The sequence below is a fragment of the Raphanus sativus genome, unplaced genomic scaffold, assembly GCF_000801105.2.
Source record: "Raphanus sativus cultivar WK10039 unplaced genomic scaffold, ASM80110v3 Scaffold0070, whole genome shotgun sequence".
NCBI classification, from domain to species: Eukaryota; Viridiplantae; Streptophyta; class Magnoliopsida; order Brassicales; family Brassicaceae; genus Raphanus; species Raphanus sativus.
In genome coordinates, this window is record NW_026615393.1 from 6517 (window position 1) to 28965 (window position 22449).

A 22449-nucleotide genomic window follows, 5' to 3' on the forward strand; every position below is an offset into this window, starting at 1 on the left:
TTTACTGATTTGTCATTCTCCCCATAATTTTAGATTTAATCTATTTTATGCTTAATTATTAATTTTAGTAAATAATTTTAATGGTTTAGCTGTAATTTATAATTATGTTAAGAATAATTAAAAAAATTCTAACGATAATATTATAGTTAAATTTATATTATTATATTTACCTTAGTAATATTAAATAATATTAAATTATATATATATATATCACATAAGATATAACGTTTTTAGATTAGTTTTTTAATATATAATTACCGATATATTAGAAATGAATTTCACTAATTATATAATCATCATTATCTAAATATTTTTTGTATTATGTTTTTGAAAATATTTTACATTATAATATTTATTAAAATAAATATAAATCCATGAATATTCTGTATATATGAATGTTTTCAAATTTATTTTACGTAATAAAAGATATTTTATTAAATTGAAAAATTGACGAATATAAAAAATTAATATTTAATTAATTATTAAATATTTCAAAAGCATTAATATACAATTATTTGAGAGATAATTTTGGTGATGTGTAAATTGTTAATCATAATAAATAATTTTAATTATTTAGCTGTAATTAGTCATTATCTTGAGAATAATTAAAAAATCTAACGATAATATTATAGTAAAATTTATATTATTATATTTACCTTATTAATATTAAAAAATTAAATAAATAAGTATATATATATATATATATCACATAAGATAGAGCGTTTAAAGTCTTTATTAGTCTTAATAAATAATTATATTTTATTTTTAATATATAATTGACTATAAATTAAAAAAACATTTATTAATTTTATAATCACCATTATCTAAAAAGTTTTTGAATTCTGTTATCAAAAATATTTTAAATTATAATATTTTATAAATAAATATAAATTTATATATATTTATGTATATATGAATGTTTTTAAATAAAAGAATTATCATATATAAAAAATTATTATTTAATTAATTATTAAATATTTCAAAAGCATGAAAATACTATTATTTGAGAAGTAAATTTGATGATTTATCATCCTCCCCATAATTTGAGGTTTAATCATATATTGTGGTTAATTATTAATCTTAATAAAAAAATTTAGTGATTTAGCTGTAATTTATCATTATCTTGAGAATAATTAAAAAAATCTAACGATAATTTCATTGTAAATTTAGATTATATTTACTTTAGTATTCTTAAAAAATTATATATATGTACATAAGATAGAATGAGTCATTTATCTTTTACGATAATTTTTTTAGGACAATGAAAATCACTTATCATGATAATTTTTGAAAATATTGGCTCTCACATTTAAAATTTTTGTGATAATTTTTGTGATAGTCAGTTCAAAATTATTTATACTATTATTTGCGAAATAATTTGTTTGTTCTCACATTTAAATTTAGAGCTTTAATTTTTTTTAATTACTGTTAATAGATAACTGTATTATATTTGATAATATATAATTACTCATAAATTAAAAAAGAATTTCGTTAATTTATAGTCATCATTATCTTAAACTTTTGTGTATTATTTTATCCAAAATATTTTACATTATAATATTTTAAAAATAAATATAAATCTCTATATATAGTTTTATGTACATATGAATGTTTCAAAATTATTTTACGTAATAAAAGATAGTTTAGTAACATAAAAGTTATCATGTATAAAAATTAATATTTAATTAATTATTAAATATTTCAAAAACATGACAATGATTTATTCTAATAGTTTTTAAATTGATAATATATTTATTTATAAATATTTGTAAAATTATTAAAAATAAATATAATGGAACAGAGACAAAAGAAGAATAGAAAATGCTTTTCTGTATATTACGTTGAAGAGATTACAATCTTATATATACAACTCCTCTGAAGAGAATATCTCAACTTCATATCTATATACTTGCAAGTTGCAACAGATCGAAACTTATGGATGACTAAGTATCTAGGCTTAATAACTAAACAAAATCCCAATAATATCGGGAATCCATTCCAAAATACTCAACAATAAGAAGAGAGAGAGAACATCTAGTTCGTAAGGAAAAGTGATGCAAGCCAAAGTTACAAAAAAAAAAGAAGGAAAAGTGATGCAGTCTTGATTTTTAGGACTATTTTCGTTCGGTTGTTCAAAAAAAAAAGGACTATTTTCGTTCCAAATTTAAATTGTTTACAAGGTTTTCCCTATAAGGCCTGGTTATCCTTTGGTTTGAAGAAGGGAGTATTGTGACAGTATAAACTGGTTATCCTTTGGTTTAGTTATTTAATCTATTTGGTTTAGTTTTATGGTTTACTCCTTTGGTTTAGTAAACACTATATGTACGTTTTCTCATTTACAAGAGAATCAATCAAACATTAAAACAATCTTCTAAAACCCTAATCTCTCTGTTCATCATCTTCGTTATCCATCATTGAATCTCTGTTCTTCGGAATTATCCTTCTTCCTTCGTGGTCGTTCTCTAGACTTTGATTTACCGGTTCTCGAGCTCTCGGTGAGCTTCTGCATCGGATTTATCGGTTACTCTCAGACTTACTGTCTCAATTGATTGATCTTGTTTGGAGTTTACTTTCATAGAGAACGATGTACAACGGAATAGGGTTACAGACCGCGAGAGGATCATGGACTAATGGTTACGTTCAAACGAACAAGTTCTTCGTGAGGCCTAGGAACGGTGGCAAAAGTTTTGCTGGTGATCAGGGTACCGCTGGTTTATCCAAAAATCTAACAAAAGCATACTTGAGCATGACAGTAAGCGTCAGATTCTTCTTAAGCTTGCTGTTCTAGAAGACGAGCTTATAAATCAGGGATTTTGTGATGCTGAGATTGCTCTGAAGCTAGAGGAAGCCAGGTTGAAGTTTGAAGCTTCTGCTGCTGTTTGTAATGAGAGTCATGTGCTTAATGATGCGAAGATCTCTGATACGCACACACACCAGATTTCTGCGAAGAAAGAGAAGCAAATGGAGGCGTTTCAAGCTGCGCTGGGTTTGCGTGATCAACAGCTGGCTGAAGAAGGTGCCAATGATGATGAGGCAACAGGTGGTATAGTGAAATAGAGGCGGGGACATTATTATTTTTGGACCGAGGTAGTGGGATGTTGCTTCTGGAAAAAGACATGTGACTAGGTAAGGAAGACAGAGATGTCAGAAAGAGTTAGCAGGGAGCATGAGTACACAAACAAGGGCAGATCAAGTGGGAAGAGATCCTCCTATGGTGATAGAGATTAATGGCTTTTTTTCATATGTACGTTTTCAGTTTCGCAAATGGTGTTTTTAATGGGTTTAGTCACAACACAATCCTTGTTTTGCTTGCAAACTGACATGATCAAGAGGTTACATGTTGGTCAAATGTTGTATCTTGATCACACATCTTTCAAGGATGTAATGATTATGTTAGTTCAGTGGAGAAGCTATATTAGCATAACTGGAAAAACTAGCTGCTTAGCATCAGGACTTTAACTTCTTGATGGAGTATTTCTCGGCAGTGAGTTTGTTTCTCTGTTTCCTAGCATACACCTGTTGTGTTTGTAGACGGATAAGCCGACAATCATACGGATAAGCCGACAATCATCCCTGAAGATGTGACTGGAAATTTTTAATGTGAGGAATGAGGAGGTTTCATGGAATGGAGTTTTTGCTCTTATTAAGGCTGCTAACAATACAAAACGAAGTGCATCCCATGACGTTGTTGACCTTTGATAATGATTCTTCTTGTGATGTTAATGTGAACATATAGAAGATAGTAAACAGCTTATCCTCAATACATTCCCAGAGGTATTTGCATTAATTTATAACATGTAACAGCTTGTTTATCTGATATATGGTATCACATACCAAAGAAAAAAGATTCGAAATTATGAAATTAGTACTTTCCTTAAAGCATAAAAATAGGGTTTTGATATTTTTCCTTTTACCGTACTTAAGTAGTTTTTTTTTTTAAATAGGGTTATGATTTGTAGTAACCATATGTAAAGAAATCTAATTATCCATAAAAAATCATCTTCCAGCATTAATCTTATTCTTAAGAGAGATTAGGATTAAAAGAATTTTTGCAAATAAGTTTTCGGTTTCTTACTTACTAAGCAACGGCTCCGGTTAGTCGATCTCAATTAAGTCTACAGGCTCATAACAATTTGGTACCAGAACCGAACGAACCGATGGGAGAAGAAAACAACATAATGAAACAACTCGCTATCATGATGGAAAAGATCGATGGCATGGGGAGTGAGTTGAAATCGTTGAGGATAACAGTGGAGGGCAATACAGCTATTCTTGAAACACGACATTCATCTCCTAAAGCACAAGATGACAAGAAGAAGTGGGTTCTTCAGGATCATGGATCGAAAATCAAAATCTCGACAGAAGAGTTATCCGAAGTTGAAATTTTAAGTCGGAGCAAGGGAGGTAAAGCTTTTCCGCTACAAGCAATTGAAGCAGGTACATCTACTGGAGGACGAGGTCAACCAGGGTTCTCCAGTGCACCTTGGCCGACACGAGCTGTGGGCAGAGAACAAGGCAATCAACGAGCTGATGGTGGAAGTGATTGGCGTGTGAAACCAATTGGGATGGTGCAGAATGAGGACCAATATAATTATCCTTATGGAGGTTTTCAACGTCAAGAGGAGAATTATAGGGAACCTTGTGAAACTTATCTCTCTGGACCGAGTGTGCGACCAATGGCAAAGATAGAGTTTCCACCGTATGATGGGACGAAAAATGCAGTTGAATGGTTATAGAAGTGTGAAGACTATTTTAATCATCAGCAAATATTCCATGATGATGCGAGAGTATGCCAAACGAATTTTGTGTTAACAAGACAAGCATATCATTGGAAAAACAATCTTCGAAGGTTAGCCACTCACAGATTGAGTTGGGTGGATTCAAAAGAATTTGCAATAGTCGTTTTGGTAAAACGCAGATTCAGTCAATCCAGTGGGCAAATTGTCGAATCTCAGTTACACAGGGACCATTGATGAATATTGTAATCAGTTTGAAGAGTGTTTGGGGCGCCAGACCAGATTGACAGAAAAAACAACAACTATGGCAATTTGTTCAGGTTTGACAGACAACTTGCAAAAAGAAGTGAAATATCTTAGACCTGAGACAATTTTCGAAACCACAGAATACGCCCGAGATAACGAGTACAAAATTGACAGTGACAAACGGACAAGGAAGTTTGGTGGTCATCTAGCCCCTATTACAAAAACATTGGGACTCTCAGTCCGACAGGAGAACCGTGGAGTAGAAGAAAAAACCAAGAGACCAGGTTTGCAAAAACCAACACCGCAAAGGAAATTTTGGAAGAAATTAACACCAGCAGAGATAACGGATCGAAGATCAAATGGGCTTTGTTTCAATTGTAATGATTTATACACGTCTAGTCATGTTTGCAGCCCAGTCATTTTCTATATCATGCCAGTGGCGGACGGAAACAGCAGAGAAGATGAGTGGCTCGAAGAAGATGAGTTAGAGATTTCATTAAACGTTATTAATGGAGAACAAACCGAGCAAATCTTCATAGTAGAAGCTAATATTGGCAAATGAACATGTTGGGTGTTACTTGATGCAGAGAGCACACACAATTTTATTAAGAGTAGTTTGGTGAAAGAACTGGGAATTCAAATACAGCGGAAACCCGACCGTTTTGTCGCTCTTCCTGATGGAGGAAAATGGCTGATTAATGGTTTTTGCCAAGGCTTGTCAATGACCGTACAAGGGCACCAATTCAAAGCAGAGTGCTTTGCGATTCCTTTGCAAGGGTTCTATATAGTACTCGGAATCAGATGGTTAAATGCGCTAGGAAGAATGATATGGGATGGGCTGAATAAAACTGTTGAGTTCAATCACGGCTCTACGAGAGTTTCATGGCACATGGAAACAAAAACACGAGAAAAGACACATGTATCTCTTCACGCGTTGGAATGTGGTTTAAAGGCATTAGAACATTGGTTCTCCGACGAAGAAGAAGTTTTCACAGTGCCAGGGACTGGTGCACTCATCTCACAGGCGCACAAACAGAGCACTTGGACTTTATTATCTGATATGTTTTATTATGTGATATGCGGTTTTCTAAATTATGTTAATTGTTTGATAAATAGTTGGTACGATGTTACAAAGTAATTCTTGTTAGCTATATCTGGTTTGTTAGTTGAAAGTTAAGTAAACAATAAGCTGATACATTGTTTGACAACTAGTTTGTTACTTGATACATAGTTTTTTTTTTCTTAATACATGATTTACCATTTGATATATTATTCGTTAGCTGATACATAATTTGTTAATTGATACATTGTTTTGTTACGTGAGAATATATCCAACTAGTTCGAAAATGACATAATATACACCACACCTAACAATGTTATATTGTTATGTGTTTGTCTACCCAACCATTGAATCGTTGTCTCAGAGGAGTTCTTGAACCACGACAAATGTGTTTACACTCTCCATTGTGGTGATTATGGTCAGAAAATTTTAATATGATATATGTTTAGTTAGCTGTTACAAAATAGTTGTTAGATAATACAAATTTTGTTAGCTGCTACTAAATATGTTTCATATTAGGTTACATCATAGTTGTTGTTAACCGATACATATTTTATTAATTGCACTAATGTGGTTACAAATGAGTGGTTCTAAAATGATTCACCATATATATCACGCCATAAATAGTAGTCGTTAGCGAATACATGGTTTGTTAACTGATACATATTTTAGTTCTTGTCTGTTATTTGATATGTGATTGAGAATATATAATCAATTATTTATCATTACAATATATTAGCTAATAAAACATTGTCAAATAAGTTATAAACTAAGCGACAATGATGTTACAAATGAATTGTCGTTAGTTGATATATTTTTTATTATCTGCTCTAAACCGTGCACTAAATAACTAATCTTGTATCAGCTAATGACATATGTTCTATAACATCTTGCCAACCATCTATCAATTAACTGCTTAAAATAAATAGCGTGAATCCCGGTATAAAATAGAAAATTCATTAAATGATAAATAATATCAGCTAACTTAAAAAATACTAGTTAACACATATGTTATCAAGAACAAGCTCTTCTTGAACTTCAGATATACCATCACTTAGGTTATGGTTGAAGAGAAAGACTGCAACAAATAATTGCTATTAATATGATTAGAAATTGAAAGTTGATTATGATTTTGAAATTGAAAGGAATAAGAATGCCAACCATATAAGGGGATAAAACCTCAACAACCTGTCATCATCAGAGTGTCCAATTTCTCTTCACTAAGTTCTAATATGACTCATCATATATCCATTAAATATTTACCTGATTTTTTTTCTCCATAGACTCACTACCATGTTTCTCTTATCTTCGCTTCATCCTCTATGGATTTTCACCGACTGTTTTGAATCTTTATCGGAATCTTAGTCAAAATTCATCAAAGTTTCTTGGATATCAGTAGAAAACTTTGAAAATCAAGTTCTAAATCTAAGTTTTCCAAAAAAAAAAAATTGATTGAAAATGAAAGAGATGAGAAAGAAAATCTAATTTCTATTAAAAAGAAGATAAAAATAAATATAAATTTAAAACTCAGAGAAAACGTATGGAGGAAAATGCTCTAGCTGCAGCCTACAACCTCGATCACACTTCTCCAAACCTGACACATTCTTTTTCACTTGCAGTTTTCGTCAGATAACAAGAGCAAAACCAATGATATCACATCATGGGGAACTCTCTAATTTGAACCTTCATTAAGGGTAATATGCTAATTCTCCCTGAAAAATGGCATTAAAACGGGAAATTAGTGAGAGAGACGTCTCATCCACAAATTATGAAAACCGCTATTTTCTCTTCTTTTTCAAATAGCATTTTTAGAACCTATTTGTGTGATATCTTCAGCGAGAGAGAGACGTCACTTATGAGTTATGATGGATTGTTTTTTCTTTTCCATTGGCTATTTTTTCTTTGTGTTTTTATTGTATGTTATTATTCTAAGAAGATGATTTAATCAACAATAAGAATATATGTAAAGTAAAAGGAATTTGACAACAAACCAATAAATCAGGTAGAAAAGAAATTCAATGATAAATCCAACATTGAAACTATACGTGTAGTGGGATCCATATTATAAAAGTTTATGTTGTGACAATCAAGGGGTCTCCATAGATGTGATGACTATTGGTGAACCCTCATAAAGATTCTGAGACGTTCACTTGGATAGATTCTGATGCTTATTTTGGATATATCGATGTCTTGTCGTTTTGATTATTAGTAATGATCAAGACTAGATGGATGATTATTGTAACCCGATTTTGATACATAACTGAAGGCATTTCCAAAATACATACCATGGATTTTTGTTTTATTTTACATTACTCTTTTTTATCGATAAAAGTTAATAAAAATCACAAAATAATATAATGATTGAACATACTATAAAATATTATAAACATATTAATTAATAAAATCATAATATATAAATAAAACCTACATTATTAATAAAAATATTTCCATATATAATATTGCGTTAATTGATGTAATATTTATGTTTTCATGATTCTCTTTTAGTATTTTACTTTTATGTTAAATGTTTATTGTAAATTAGGTAGAATAAAACTTTACCAGACCTATATTTTCCACTTTAGAATCGGAATTAGAATCAGAAACTTGTTGAAATTTTTGGAATCTTGTTTTTAGAACGCTCCCATAATAACCTCTTTTAAAACACATTGGACGCTTAAAGTTTCGTTTTTGAATCACATTTTTGTTTTCAAAATCTAATTCCATAAATAAGTAATTAATATAAAGTTATAATTTTATGTATTTATTTTATATAAATCTAAAAACTAATAGTATTAAAATAGGAAGAATAAGAATATGAAAATATTAAAACTATAAATTATCTTTGTGCACAATAAGAGATCTAGCATGTATATTCAAATATAGTGTGTCAATTATTTATGAGATATTTAAAATAATAAATTTAGTTAATTGTACATTATTTTATAAACTTATTTAATATTTTCACAATTATAATATGAAGTCATCTGAAAAAATATAAAATATTAAAATGAATAAGTGGCTTTTTATTTTTTTATTTGAATAATGTAACTTCTAGTCATAATTTAAGTAAAACCATCCTTATATCTTTAATATATATGTACATATATATATATATATATATATATATATATTCCAACAAGTATCCGCTTCCTAATTTTTTTTTAAAAAACTCTCTTATGTTCTTCCGTACAATTCCGCTTCGGCGTACACACATTGTAATATTATTTTGTTTAATATTTTGCTTTATTTATTAATATATTTTGAATTTCGTATAAGCTTAAAAATTATAAGAACCAAAATAATAAGTACAAAATTATTTACAAAACAGATATAAACTTCACTATTCAAAATTTAAAGATTTGAAATTGCTTTTGGAACATGTAAAACTTCATATTTGACGTGGCTTTTATAGATGTTTTTTATTGGGCTTTGGTAATTAAAACAAAAAAACAAAAATCAATCAGGATATGCACCAACAGTTTAGCTTTAACATGGATACTAGATTTTGACCCGTCCTTCAAAGGACGGGTATATGTTTTGTTTTAACTTTTTTTTTAATAATTTAATTTATTTTTGTGTTTTTCATAATTATATTAGTGTTTAATATTAATTTAATTTAATATATTTTGGTGACTATATTCAATATGTCAAATTGCATAACTATACACTTGTGTCACATGCATTTCAGAAACTATTTTAAAACCTTTTTTTTTTTGAAAAATTCGACCCGCAATCAATCCCAAATAACTATTTAAAACTTTATTCCTAAAGTTTGCAATAAATTATATTTACTTAGTAGTTACCTAACATAATTTAGTCAATAATAATTATACCCCAATCGTCCCAAAAATAAAAATCTCTTACTTTATTAGACATGATCTATATACTCGAACGGTTCTTAATGTATTGATTCATTTTCTTTGGTCCATAGGTGAAGAGTTGAGTGCACAAAAAATTATATATCTATGGTACTCGGACAGTTGATGATCATATTCTTTATTATCACAATAACATATACATGCATTTTATCTTACATCAAATGAAATAATAGATTTCTTTTTACCAAAAAAAGTAATGGGTTGAGGAAGCAAAGGAGAGATTGTAGAATACCAAAGTTACGTTAATAGATAGTTATATAAGTACCAGCAGTTGGCATATTAGCAGTTATTTTATATATAGTGTTTTTGTTTTTTTAAGTTAGACTCAACTAATATCAATGGGACATGATCCAAAATTAATAGTACTCTTATTAGATTCTAAAGGCGGGTATATTTATTGTTTTAAATTTTTTAAAACTTTTGATTTTCATATTTATATTTTTATTTGTAATCATATTTGTAAATAAATCTTAATCAGAATATATTTTATAAAATAATAGTAATTTAAAAATTGACCCGGCATACACTTGTTTTTTGCAATCATATGTTTGTACGTCTGTTTCTTTGTAACTTTTCTGTATTTTTTTCTTATATGTTAAAGAAATCTAATTTATATGTTTGTGTATAATATTTTAAAAATTATTAGTAAGAGGTTTTGAGAATTTTATTGAATTTTTGATGTTGCATAACTATACACTTGTGTCATGGCCATTTCACACATTAATTTTGTATTTTATTCCTAAACAACAATTTAAAAAAAATAACAAAGTATAGTATAATTTTGTTTACTAATAAAATTGTAATTAAATAGATAAAATTATATTTTCACTAAATTTTCATGATTTAATTTCATATATAATAAAATATATAATGTTATTATTACACATAATAATTCGTCATGCAATTAGAAGTGAGTTTTGTAAATTTTGACCCAATGTAAGAGGTGGATAATTAATAAATTTATTTGATATAAATTTTATTTTTTTTCTTGTGTATCTACATTTAAATGTTACAAAAATATTTGTAAAATTATTGTAAACATAAGTTTCTAATGGAAATAATTTTGATTACTGATGATATGCATTCTATTTGATAGAAATTTAAAATATGTAATCAAATATGAACAAACTAAAGCTACGTTTTTCTTGCATTTATTAACATTTTGAGTTATTAACGTAATTAGTAAAAAATATTTGTACCCACAAAATGGTTCGAAATTGACCCGAAAATCAGGATTGTGGATCTAAGTAGTCATGTCTTATATTTTCGAATGAGTTATAAAGTGCTATATCCGAAAAACTAATATCAAATCAGACCCGCATCAAAAACCGAATAAGTATACAAACATATAAATTTATATTAGTTATAAGTATACTTATAATAATATTAATATTGAAATTAAAATTACAAAATCAAATATATTAGTTATTTGGGTCTCTGAAATATTCTTAAAATCATTAAGTATTTAAATCAGTGCATAGCTATTCTATTAAAACAACAACGTACTGATTTATGTAAACAATTTATTAAAGCTCTTTATTAATCATTAAAATAATATTATACAAAGAAAATACAAATATGATTAAAACACACAAATATAAAATTAAATTTCTAAAAAAAAAAGATAGAACAAAAAATATATCCATCCTTTTAAAGACGGATCAGTAACCATTTAAAATATATATATCAAACATATTTGATCTAGACAAGTTTATTAAAACCCATTAAGAAATTAAATAATACTGGACTTTTTTAATTGAACATAAGGATGAACTATAAGGAACTTATCATATATGATCACATTCTTTGTAAAGTATATTACACGTTGTATTGTAGTTTAACATTTTGTTTTTGGCGAAATATATTACAGTTTATAGTCCAACATGTCTTATATTTTTTACATGGTCAAATGTATTATATAAACATGGATTTTGATTAGTTAAGATAGGAGTAGTAAATCCTACAATATAGGAATAAAAGTAAAAGTTATAGTTGGTTTAAATAATACGGACATAACATCTATTAATTAGATACAGTTATATAAAAATCAGTTTTTTTTTTAAATTGGACATAACCCCATATCAATTGGACATGTTGAAGAATTAATAGTATTGATATGCAATCTCTTTTATCAGGCTATCAATGAAAACAACTAGTGGTAACTCAAAAATGTTGACATTTGACCTGTTTTATTTAACTTCAAATGCAGTATTAGTCTGAAGTATTGATTTCATAAGTGAAAAATAAGTAGTTGCCAGTATATGCTAATAAATAGCAAATACCATGAACATCCTCGTTTTCCCACCAAGATGTAAGATGTAACTAGATTTTGACCCGCCCTTTAAAGGGCGGGTATATGTTTTGTTTTATGTTTTTTTTTAAATGATTTAATTTAATTTTTGTGTGTTTTATAATTATATTAGTGTTTAATATTAATTTAATTTAATATATTTTTGGTGACTATATTCAATATGTCAAGTTGCATAATTATACACTTGTACCATATGCATTTCAGAAACCATTTTAAAACTTTATTCCTAAAGTTTGTAACATATTATATTTACTTAGTAGTTACCTAACATAATTTAGCCAAGAATATTTATATCCCAATCGCCCCAAAAATAAAAATTTCATACTCTATTAGACATGATCTATATACTCGAACAGTTCTTAAATTATTATATTCGAAAATTAATATCAAACTCAACCCGCAACTAAAACCGAATAATTTTTTTGAAAAATGTTTAAAGAAATATTGTTTAACATATTCTGTTATATATATATTTGGGTTAAATTGGTCTTCACTAACTTTAAGTAGAATCACATTTAATAAATATTTTTTATTCGAATAACCTATTTAAAACCCGTTAAACTAAATGAGTTTATATGAATATTTATTTCTATTAAAAATTCACTTAAACCGGTTAATCTCCGTCAATCTTAAAATTAAATTTTAATAGTAACCCGCTTCCACCATTAATTAATATTAATATTAGTTAACTTTTAAAGTTTCATAAGAAATATAATATCCTATGTACATCACGTCGTTTATTTTCTAAAAATTGTATCATGGAAATGGTACTTCGTTTATTTTCCAAATCACAGACCTGTCTGATAAATTCAAAACTTTATTTGAAAGAAAAAGTAATTGTTTTTGGTAGGAACAGTTACAACGTGGATTTTAATAACTTTTAGAAGGTGGTTATCTAAGGTGATTATATGATATTTAGATAAATCATTTAAATACAATTATAAAATATGTTGGACCCAATTAATATCAATTGGACATGTTGAAGAATTAATAGTATTGACTAGATTATGACCCGCCCTTCAAAGGGCGGGTATATTTTTTACTTTAATTTAATTCTCATATTTGTGTTTTCTTTGTGATTATATTTTTATTTTTCTTTATAATCATATGTGTGTGTGAATCTTAATCAAAATATATTTTATTAAATAATAGTAATTTAAAAAATTGATCCGGTAGGGCTGGGTTGCCGGTCGAACCCGCCAACCCGCGTGTTTCAATTTTGTTTTGGTCAAAAAGTATGATCCGCACAACCCGTGAACAAATAATTTGTACCGGCATTCGTCCCATTTAATTTTGCGGTTATCCGCGGGTTATAAATTTTTTTAGTATAATTTTTAATTTAATTATTATAAAAATAAAAATATATTTATAATAAAGAAATTATATTTTTAAAAATTTTAATTGTTTTATCAATTACCATATTTTTAAAAAATAAAAAAAAATGTTTACTTTTATTTTTATTTTTAAATATTTTTCGGATCAGCGGGTATACGCAATCCAAAATCTACCAACCCGCACCATCCCGAATAAAATACTCATAACCTGCATCCGCAAATCGATTTTTTTTCAAAAAGTTGAATCAAATTTGTGATCCGTCCTCAAAAGAACGCAAATAAAATTATTTTATTTGTGTGTTTCAAGTAATTATATATTTGTTTATTTGTAATTATATTTGTGTATAATATTTTTTTTAAAATGATTAGTAAGAAATTTTGAAAACTGTATTGAATTTGTGATGTTGAACTTTATTCAAAATAGTTAGGTAATTTCTTTTTTATAACAAAGTATATACAATTTTGTTTAGTAATGAAATAGTAACTAAATATATGTAATGATATGTGTCCATTAAATTTTAGTGATTTGATTTTGTATAATGATTTATAAAATATTATTACACATAATAATTTTTCATGCACTTTAAAATGGGTCGTAAATTTTGACCGAGTTAAATGGAAATGTTCACTTTAGTTATTAAAGCCTAGTTTTATTTATTAAAAATTGTGACTAATGGCCCAATTGTTAAATGAAACCTAGAATGGCCCAATTGAAAAATTTTAAACGTTTTGCAGTTAGATTAGATGCAGTTACATATGTAGATGCAGTTATAATATTAGTATAAATGCAGTTATATTTAAATTCAGTTATATTTTAAATGGACACAACAAATATCAATTGGTCATGCTGGAAAATTAATAGAATAGATTGTCCAAGTCCATTGATGTAAAATGTCTATACTTGTTGACTTTCATCAGTAAACTTAAGTTTGGGGAAGACTGTACCTTATCAAGTTATCGGAGATGTTGGGGGAAAAGCCAGATCCTCAGACAAATGAAGAGAGAATGAAAAAACAAATATCTGGGTGATACAGAGGCTATACAAACTTGCAGCATAAACAAAATAAAGAAAATAATTTGACATTTGCCACAGTTGATCCCATGCAAAATTACAATGTCATTAGCTAATGTATTATCTTTCTCCTATACCCGTCCTTCCTCTGCGGCACGTTCCCTGCTGAGATCAGAAATGTACCTACAAGGAAGCTTCCAATTGTTAAGACTTACCCCTCAAACACTTGAAATTTGAGAAACATAGCAGTCAAAATAATTGATCCATTGTACAGAGAGTAATGGCAATTAAGGTCTCCTGAATGAAAACACTATGAAACCTGCACACACAGAAAATAATTTAGGACTTCTAGAGCTGATCTATCAAGGAAAAGAAGAAACTTGATCTTAAACATGGTATAGGTTGTAACTAATCATGTCTGCATCAAGAGGATATGCAGGATGACAAACCAAAACGATTCTTTATCTTGAAGAACCTTGTCGTAATAAACTTAACAGGAACCACCCAATGCTATCTTGTAACAGTCGAGAACAAAGATAGGCAGCTAAACAAAAAGCTGCGTCTACACGGTGTGTCCAAAACACAAGGACAAACAAGCAGTAGCAAAAGATGAAACAAGTGGGGTTATTCTTCTAATTCACCTAGTTAATATTAAAACAAGAACGTCCAGAACAAAGCAGCAGAATCACAAAGTCTCTCCTACGTTATAACTACTAGATAGAGTTCAATAATAGTAAAGATAAAATGCTTCTTCAGACCAGGGAGCTACACCTAGTCTCCCTGGAATAACATCTCTTATTCCATAGTTATTATTCTATGTCTCTTCTAGTTCATCTCCATTCCATCTCCAGCTCTGCTGCAAATCGGGCTCACAGCAGCAAAAGACCTCTCAAAAGGAGAAGCATGAAACTGAGCATCACGCCGACGACGACGCTTAACGCAGCTCTCAGAGGGCTCATCATCAAGCTTCCTACGGACTCCTCTAACCGCCTGTTCCTCAGCCGAGGAGAGTGGGAACATCCTGCCACTGGCTCGGCACAAAGAGGTGTGGTTATCATAAAGGATCCTGTTAGAACTGAGATGTATATTGAATAAGATCCGCCCAACCACCCTCTCTTAGCTCCACAGATCGGAGTCTAAGCCAAATACAACTTGCACTCTCTAACTGCCCAGAGGCTAACCAACTAACTAACTTCTTATTATCACTTAGGTCCCTTTATATACTGAGGGCCCAAGTACAATCAAATCAACTAACAACCTTTACTCTACTGCCAGCTCATCCACGGTAACTTCATTTCCTTCTCCTCTTCCGTTTCCCTTCCTCACATATACTCTTCGCAGCATATCAATACCCCCGTTCGCGAGTTTCAGCTTGTCCTCAAGTGAAAAGGAAGGAAACTGATGTTTAACTTCTCTAGCACGCAACCACGATGTCTCATGTTCTGGCAAATGACTCCACTTAATCAAAACCTCCAAGTAACCTTCAGCATCATATCTCGTATCCATAATCGATTCTGGTTCAATGCGCACTTCATCAGACCCATCCAATATCGAAGGAAGCTCCCCAACAACCGTAGCATCCCCAACAACCGGTTTAAGCTGTGACACATGAAAAACCGGATGAACTCGTGAAGACTCAGGTAGTTTCAACCTGTAAGCCACCTTGCCTACTCTCGCTAGAACCTCAAATGGACCGTAATAACGCGCCGCAAGCTTCTGAAACAACCTCTTACTCACAGAATGCTGTCGGTATGGTCGCAGTTTCAAGAAAACCATTGCGCCCACCTCAAACTCCAAATCTCTTCGATGCTTATCAGCATTATTCTTCATAAGCTCTTGTGCTCTCAGCAGATTATCTTTGATGGTAACCAGCATACGATCCCTCTCCTGAAAAGCAGTCTCAACCTCAAAGTTCATAGTCGACCCTGGCTCATAAGCGAGCAACTGTGGAGGGTCTCTGCCATACACCAGCTTGAATGGAGTGCATTTCAAAGCTGTATGATACGCTGTATTATACCACAATTCTGCCCACTGAATGTACTTCGACCAAGTCTTAGGGTGTGTGGATGCAAAGCAACGCAAATAAGTCTCCAAACACCTGTTCAGCACCTCTGTTTGACCATCAGATTGTGGGTGAAAGGCAGTACTAAAACGCAACCTGGTGCCTGATAAGCGAAAGCATTCCTTCCAAAACGTACTCAGGAATATCCTATCTCGATCAGAGATGATCGATTTCGGATACCCATGTAGACGAATCACCTCCTTCGTGAACTTGTTGGCTACATCAACCGCAGTGAAAGGATGCTTCAAAGTCATGAAATGAGCATATTTACTGAGGCGATCCACCACCACTAAAATGACATTAACCCCTTGTGATACTGGTAACCCTTCAATGAAGTCCATAGCAACATCTTCCCATATACGGACTGGTAATTCAATCGGTTGTAACAAGCCTGCTGGAACCAGAGTTGAAGTCTTGTGTGTCTGACATACTGTGCAGGCTGCCACATATTCTTGAACTGTCTTTCTCATCTTCGACCAGTAGAATATAGCTTTCACACGCTGTAATGTTCTTAAAACGCCTGCATGACCCCCCATTAAGCTGTCATGATACTCTTGTAGGATGATAGGAAGCTGTGTTGAATCAGAAGGAATGACCATAGCATTTTTATAAAACAAACGACCATTCACCACAGTAAACCCATCCTTCATTGGTTCTTTATTCAACACTCTGTGAATCGTCTCTTGTATCTCCTCATTATTGTCCACCTCTCGATACAAATCCTGCAACTGTAATGATGACGGAACCGTTAAAGCCATCAAGTCTACTTGCACCTTCTCCATTTTCTCATACTCTATCCGAGAGAGACCATCTGCAACTTTATTCTCGCTTCCAACCTTGTACTCAATATCGAATTCATAACCCAATATCCTCGTTAACCACCTTTGATAATCCAGGGTTATCTCACGCTGCTCCAATAAGTACTTAAGGCTTTGTTGATCAGTTCTGACTACAAACCTTCTTCCCAATAAGTAATGACGCCACTTCTGTATTGCCATCACTATCGCCATGAGTTCTCTCTCATATATCGGCTTCTGCTGTTCTTTGTGTGTCAATCCTTTGCTGAAGTAAGCGATATGATGATTATTTTGCATTAATACTGCTCCTAGACCGAAGCCTGAAGCATCTGATTCCACAATGAACAGCTGAGAGAAGTCAGGTAGAGCTAATACTGGTGCTGTGACCATCGCTTTTTTCAACTTATCAAACGCCCTCTGTGTTAACTCAGACCACTCGAATTGATCTTTCTTGAGAAGCTCCGTGAGAGGTCTCGCAATAGGTCCATAGCTCTGTACAAACTTTCTATAATAGCCCGTCAATCCCAAAAATCCTCTCAACGCTTTAACTGATTTTGGAGTAGGCCATTGTTGTACTGCAACGATCTTCTGACTATCAGTAGCAACTCCTTCACTGGATATCACATGCCCCAAATATTCAACTCTTCCTTGGGCAAATGCGCACTTCTTCCTGTTTGCAAAGAGTTTGTGCTTCTTGAACTCCTCTAAGACCAAACTCAAATGCTTCTCATGCTCTTCCACACTGCTGCTATAGATGAGAATATCATCAAAGAAAACTAGTACAAACTTCCGCAGGAACCGTCTGAAGATATCATTCATCAATGCTTGGAACGTGGCCGGAGCGTTAGTGAGGCCGAATGGCATCACTAGAAACTCAAAGTGACCATCATGTGTCCGAAACGCCGTTTTCGCGACATCCTGTTCTTGCATTCTTATCTGATGATACCCAGCTCGAAGGTCCAGCTTTGAAAATATCTTTGCTCCATGCAACTCATCCAACAACTGATCAATCATTGGTATAGGATATTTATCTGGAATTGTTGCCCTATTCAGAGCCCTATAATCCACACAGAATCGATGAGAGTTGTCCTTCTTCTTGACCAGTAGGACTGGGCTAGAAAACGGGCTCTGACTAGGTCTAATCAATCCTTCTTCCAACATTTCCTTAACCATCTTCTCCATGACTTCTTTATGCGCTTGAGGATACCTATAAGGTCTCACGCTTATAGGCTTGGAGTTATCTTGTAGCCTAATAGCATGTTCCCTGCCTCTGACTGGAGGCAATCCCACCGGTTTCTGAAATACCTCCTCATACTCTTGTAACTTCTTTTCTATCAGCGGAGGCAAGATATCGTCAACGACCTTAATGCCCTCTACTGCTTTTAACTCCATTTCTGATACACCTTTACTCGCTTGAGCCTTTACCGTCAATGTTTTAATAGAAACTCTCTGTTCATGAAGTGTTGGATCACCAAGTAATGTGACTGGGACCCCGTTGTAGATAAAAGACCATTCATTCCGTTCCCAATCAACCATACACTTGCCCAAAGTGCGTAACCACTGCACTCCCAAGATTATGTCCGCATTCCCCAGTTCCAGAACGATGAAATCTGCTTTAAAAGACATCTCAGGAAGCATCAACTCCACGTCTTGGCAAACTCCTGAACCACTAACAGAAATTCCAGTACCCAAGAGCACGCTCAATTTGTCGTTTGGTGTAACATGTAGCCTGTTCATCTTCACAGCTGTTGGTGATATGAAATTATGGGTTGCCCCACTATCAATCATCACCACCATCTTATTTGTTTTCACTGAACCAAGCAGTTTAGTAGTTCTTGGTGACGATAGGCCCAAAAAAGAACTTAGGGAAAGTTCCATCATCGATGCTTCTGAACCAACAACTTCTTCGTCCACTTCTACCAAAGCCTGATCCACAATCTCCATTTCAACTCCATTAACTACAGTCAACACCTGAAGAGAACGGTTTGGGCACGAATGTTGTCTTGACCACTTCTCATCGCAAGTAAAACAAAGTCCCAAACGCTTCTTTTCAGCTCTCTGAGTCTCTGTCAAACGTAACTGAGGTCTCTGACCCCCTGCTTCACTTTGTTTACTTTGCTGCGGTTTGAAAGTCCATCCTGAATTACTCCTTTGAGAAGAGTAAGGCTTTGTTGATGTTGCTTTTAAGCTGTCCTTCTTTTCAGCTTGTCTCTCTCTACAAACAACTTTGTACAGCACACTGTCCTCCATTTGATAAGTTGATGAAATCATTTCTTCCAAATCCACTGGTTTGCACATATTGACAACCTCCCTCATCTCTGGTGTCAAGCCGTTCATAAAGATGCCTTCTAGTTGCGTGTCTGTTAGACCAGTTACTTGAGTCGACAAATCTTCAAAGGCATGTATATACTGAGCTGCAGTACCCGTTTGTTTCACTGCGAAAAACGGCTGACTGGGGTCTCTAAACTTCTCCTTGCTAAACCTCGATACCAGCTTCTGTTTAAACTCAATCCAGCTTCTAAAACCCCTCCGATGCATCTCACTATTGAACCAGCTCAGCACGTCCCCTGCTAAGCTCACAGAGACGACTTCCAACTTCGCTCTGTCGTCGTAACCGCCTATCCTGAAAAAACGTTCAGCTAACGCAAACCAGGCATACGCATCAACGCCATCAAACACAGGCAATTCCACACGCTTCAACATTCGTTCCCTACTACCAACTACCATGGTTCTCTCAATCGCTTCCTCATTCCTAAGGCTACGGCCAGGTTCCGAGGTGGAGTTGTGTACCTGAAAGTTAGGATGACGATACGGCGGTGGAGACTCGTCGGAAACCTCAATCGATTTTGATAGCTTCTTCTCTAACCGTGCGCACATCTTCTCGTAACATGCTTCGATCTTCGCCTCCAGTGATGCTTCGATTCGTGATTCCATCGCTTTCGCATTCTTCTCCAACTCATGAAATGACTCAGTGAATCGCCGATTCGTATCGATCTGAGACGCCGTGTGATCGCGTAACGTCGTCGCGAGCAAATCCAGTGATATCGGAGGATCCGATTGACTCTCGATCGCTTGCTTCGTGTTCTTCATCTTCGCGAAGTTCCCGATCCAGAACGCTCACCGTCACCAATTTGTTAGAACTGAGATGTATATTGAATAAGATCCGCCCAACCACCCTCTCTTAGCTCCACAGATCGGAGTCTAAGCCAAATACAACTTGCACTCTCTAACTGCCCAGAGGCTAACCAACTAACTAACTTCTTATTATCACTTAGGTCCCTTTATATACTGAGGGCCCAAGTACAATCAAATCAACTAACAACCTTTACTCTACTGCCAGCTCATCCACGGTAACTTCATTTCCTTCTCCTCTTCCGTTTCCCTTCCTCACATATACTCTTCGCAGCATATCAGATCCGCTGGTTGCAGTTCTTGTCACAGACGTGGGTTAAACCGGTTAGCTTGCACCGGTACACGTTCCCGCAAACGTTCTCGTTCTCGCATTTGTAGTCGCATTTGTGACACGTGTCGGGTCCTTCACGAGGATCCAGTATCGCAGACAAGTAAATCACATTGGCGGATGATTTTCCAAATGCCTCCATCGTTCTTCACAATCTGAATGATCCACAAGGTTAGAATACGATGTGCAATCTATAATAATCCGTCACATAAACCGTTTCGCAGATCGAATCGATTTCATTTTCAGATCTAATCGGAATGAGATAATTGAACGAAATCAATCAATTAGACATATTCGCGTTAAATAATGGGAGAAGATGGAGAGAGAGAGAGAGAGAGAGAGAGAGAGAGAGAGAGAGAGAGAGAGAGAGAGAGAGAGAGAGAGAGAGAGAGAGAGAGAGAGAGAGAGAGAGAGAGAGAGAGAGAGACACCTGATCAGTTTAGCGGAGAATTCGTAACCCTAATTTTGATTTGATGCGAACTGTATAATAAGCTAGAGAACGAAGTGGTTGAAGAAGACGATGAGAGAGGTCTTTATAAATCAGATTCGTAGTCTTTCCTACGGATATAATATAACTCTGTTATTAAACAAACGATGGACTTGGAGGATCTATTTAATTTATTACCTATTTCCGGTTCAAATATTTTTGGATTTGGTTTGGTTTGGTTTGGTTGGTAAATTTCCAATTTAGTTATTTGGGTAATTCAGATGAATTATCAAATATTTTAAGTAAATTATTGAATAATTAATATGATTCAAATAAAAAATATGGATGATTCTAATTATTTTAGATATTTGAAATAAAAAAAAATCTAGATTTTAAAATAATTCAATAACTTTTTTTCTCAATACATTCAAACAATTATATATATATATATATATAAAAGCCTCAAAACTACTAAAATAAAATACAAACCTATATATATATATATATATTTTAAAATAATTCAATAACTTTTTTTCTCAATACATTCAAACAATTATATATATATATAAAGCCTCAAAACTACTAAAATAAAATACAAACCTATATATATATATATATATATATTGTTTTATGTTAGGTATTTTGGTTTGGTTTTTGTGCGGGTCCTCAATTCCAGTCTTTTGCCAGGTCTAGGTGGAGGTATTTATAGATCAGACTCGTACTGTCTTCCTATGGATATAATGTAACTCCGTTAACCAAACAAACGGTGGGGGGGGGGGGGTTACCGGGGTCCACCTTATCCGCTTTTCTTCCACTTCATATCATTTTTAATTATATTTTAATGCTTACTTTAGGAGATTTGATTCATTAAAAATTTCTCGATGTGTTTAGAATTTTTTGGTGGTGAGTTGGGGAATTCACGTGTCACTTCATTAATTGGTTAGGTATATTCGCTTTTAACGTTCAATATTTATTATGCGTGGGCAGAGCATACGGTTTAATAATCAACTTATGTAATTGGGTATTTAAGAGCACCTTTATTGGTGAACCTCCCCTCTCGATTCCCTATGCTCCATCAATACTATTAAAACAGGAACGATATTTATCGACTACTTTTTGGACTATC

General features: G+C 32.6%; 1 protein-coding gene across 1 annotated transcript; it reads right to left on the bottom strand.

The window, feature by feature from the left end:
* Window positions 1-15402: 15402 nt before the first annotated feature.
* Window positions 15403-21038, bottom strand: LOC130500983 (uncharacterized). Its single transcript, XM_056995891.1, has 2 exons — window positions 20856-21038; window positions 15403-15645 (listed from the first exon to the last, which is right to left on the bottom strand). The coding sequence occupies exons 1-2, from the start codon at window positions 21036-21038 to the stop codon at window positions 15403-15405; spliced, it is 426 nt and encodes a 141-aa protein (XP_056851871.1).
* Between the last annotated feature and the right edge of the window lie 1411 nt (window positions 21039-22449).

What these genes read in the sequence shown, in the direction of transcription:
- LOC130500983 (XM_056995891.1), bottom strand. Translation starts at nt 21,038, where the DNA reads ATGGAGGCATTTGGAAAATCATCCGCCAATGTGATTTACTTGTCTGCG. An exon ending in GTGACAAGAACTGCAACCAG is followed by an intron (nt 15,646 to 20,855) that starts CGGATCTGATAT and finishes CTCAGTTCTAAC; the next exon opens with AGGATCCTTTATGATAACCA.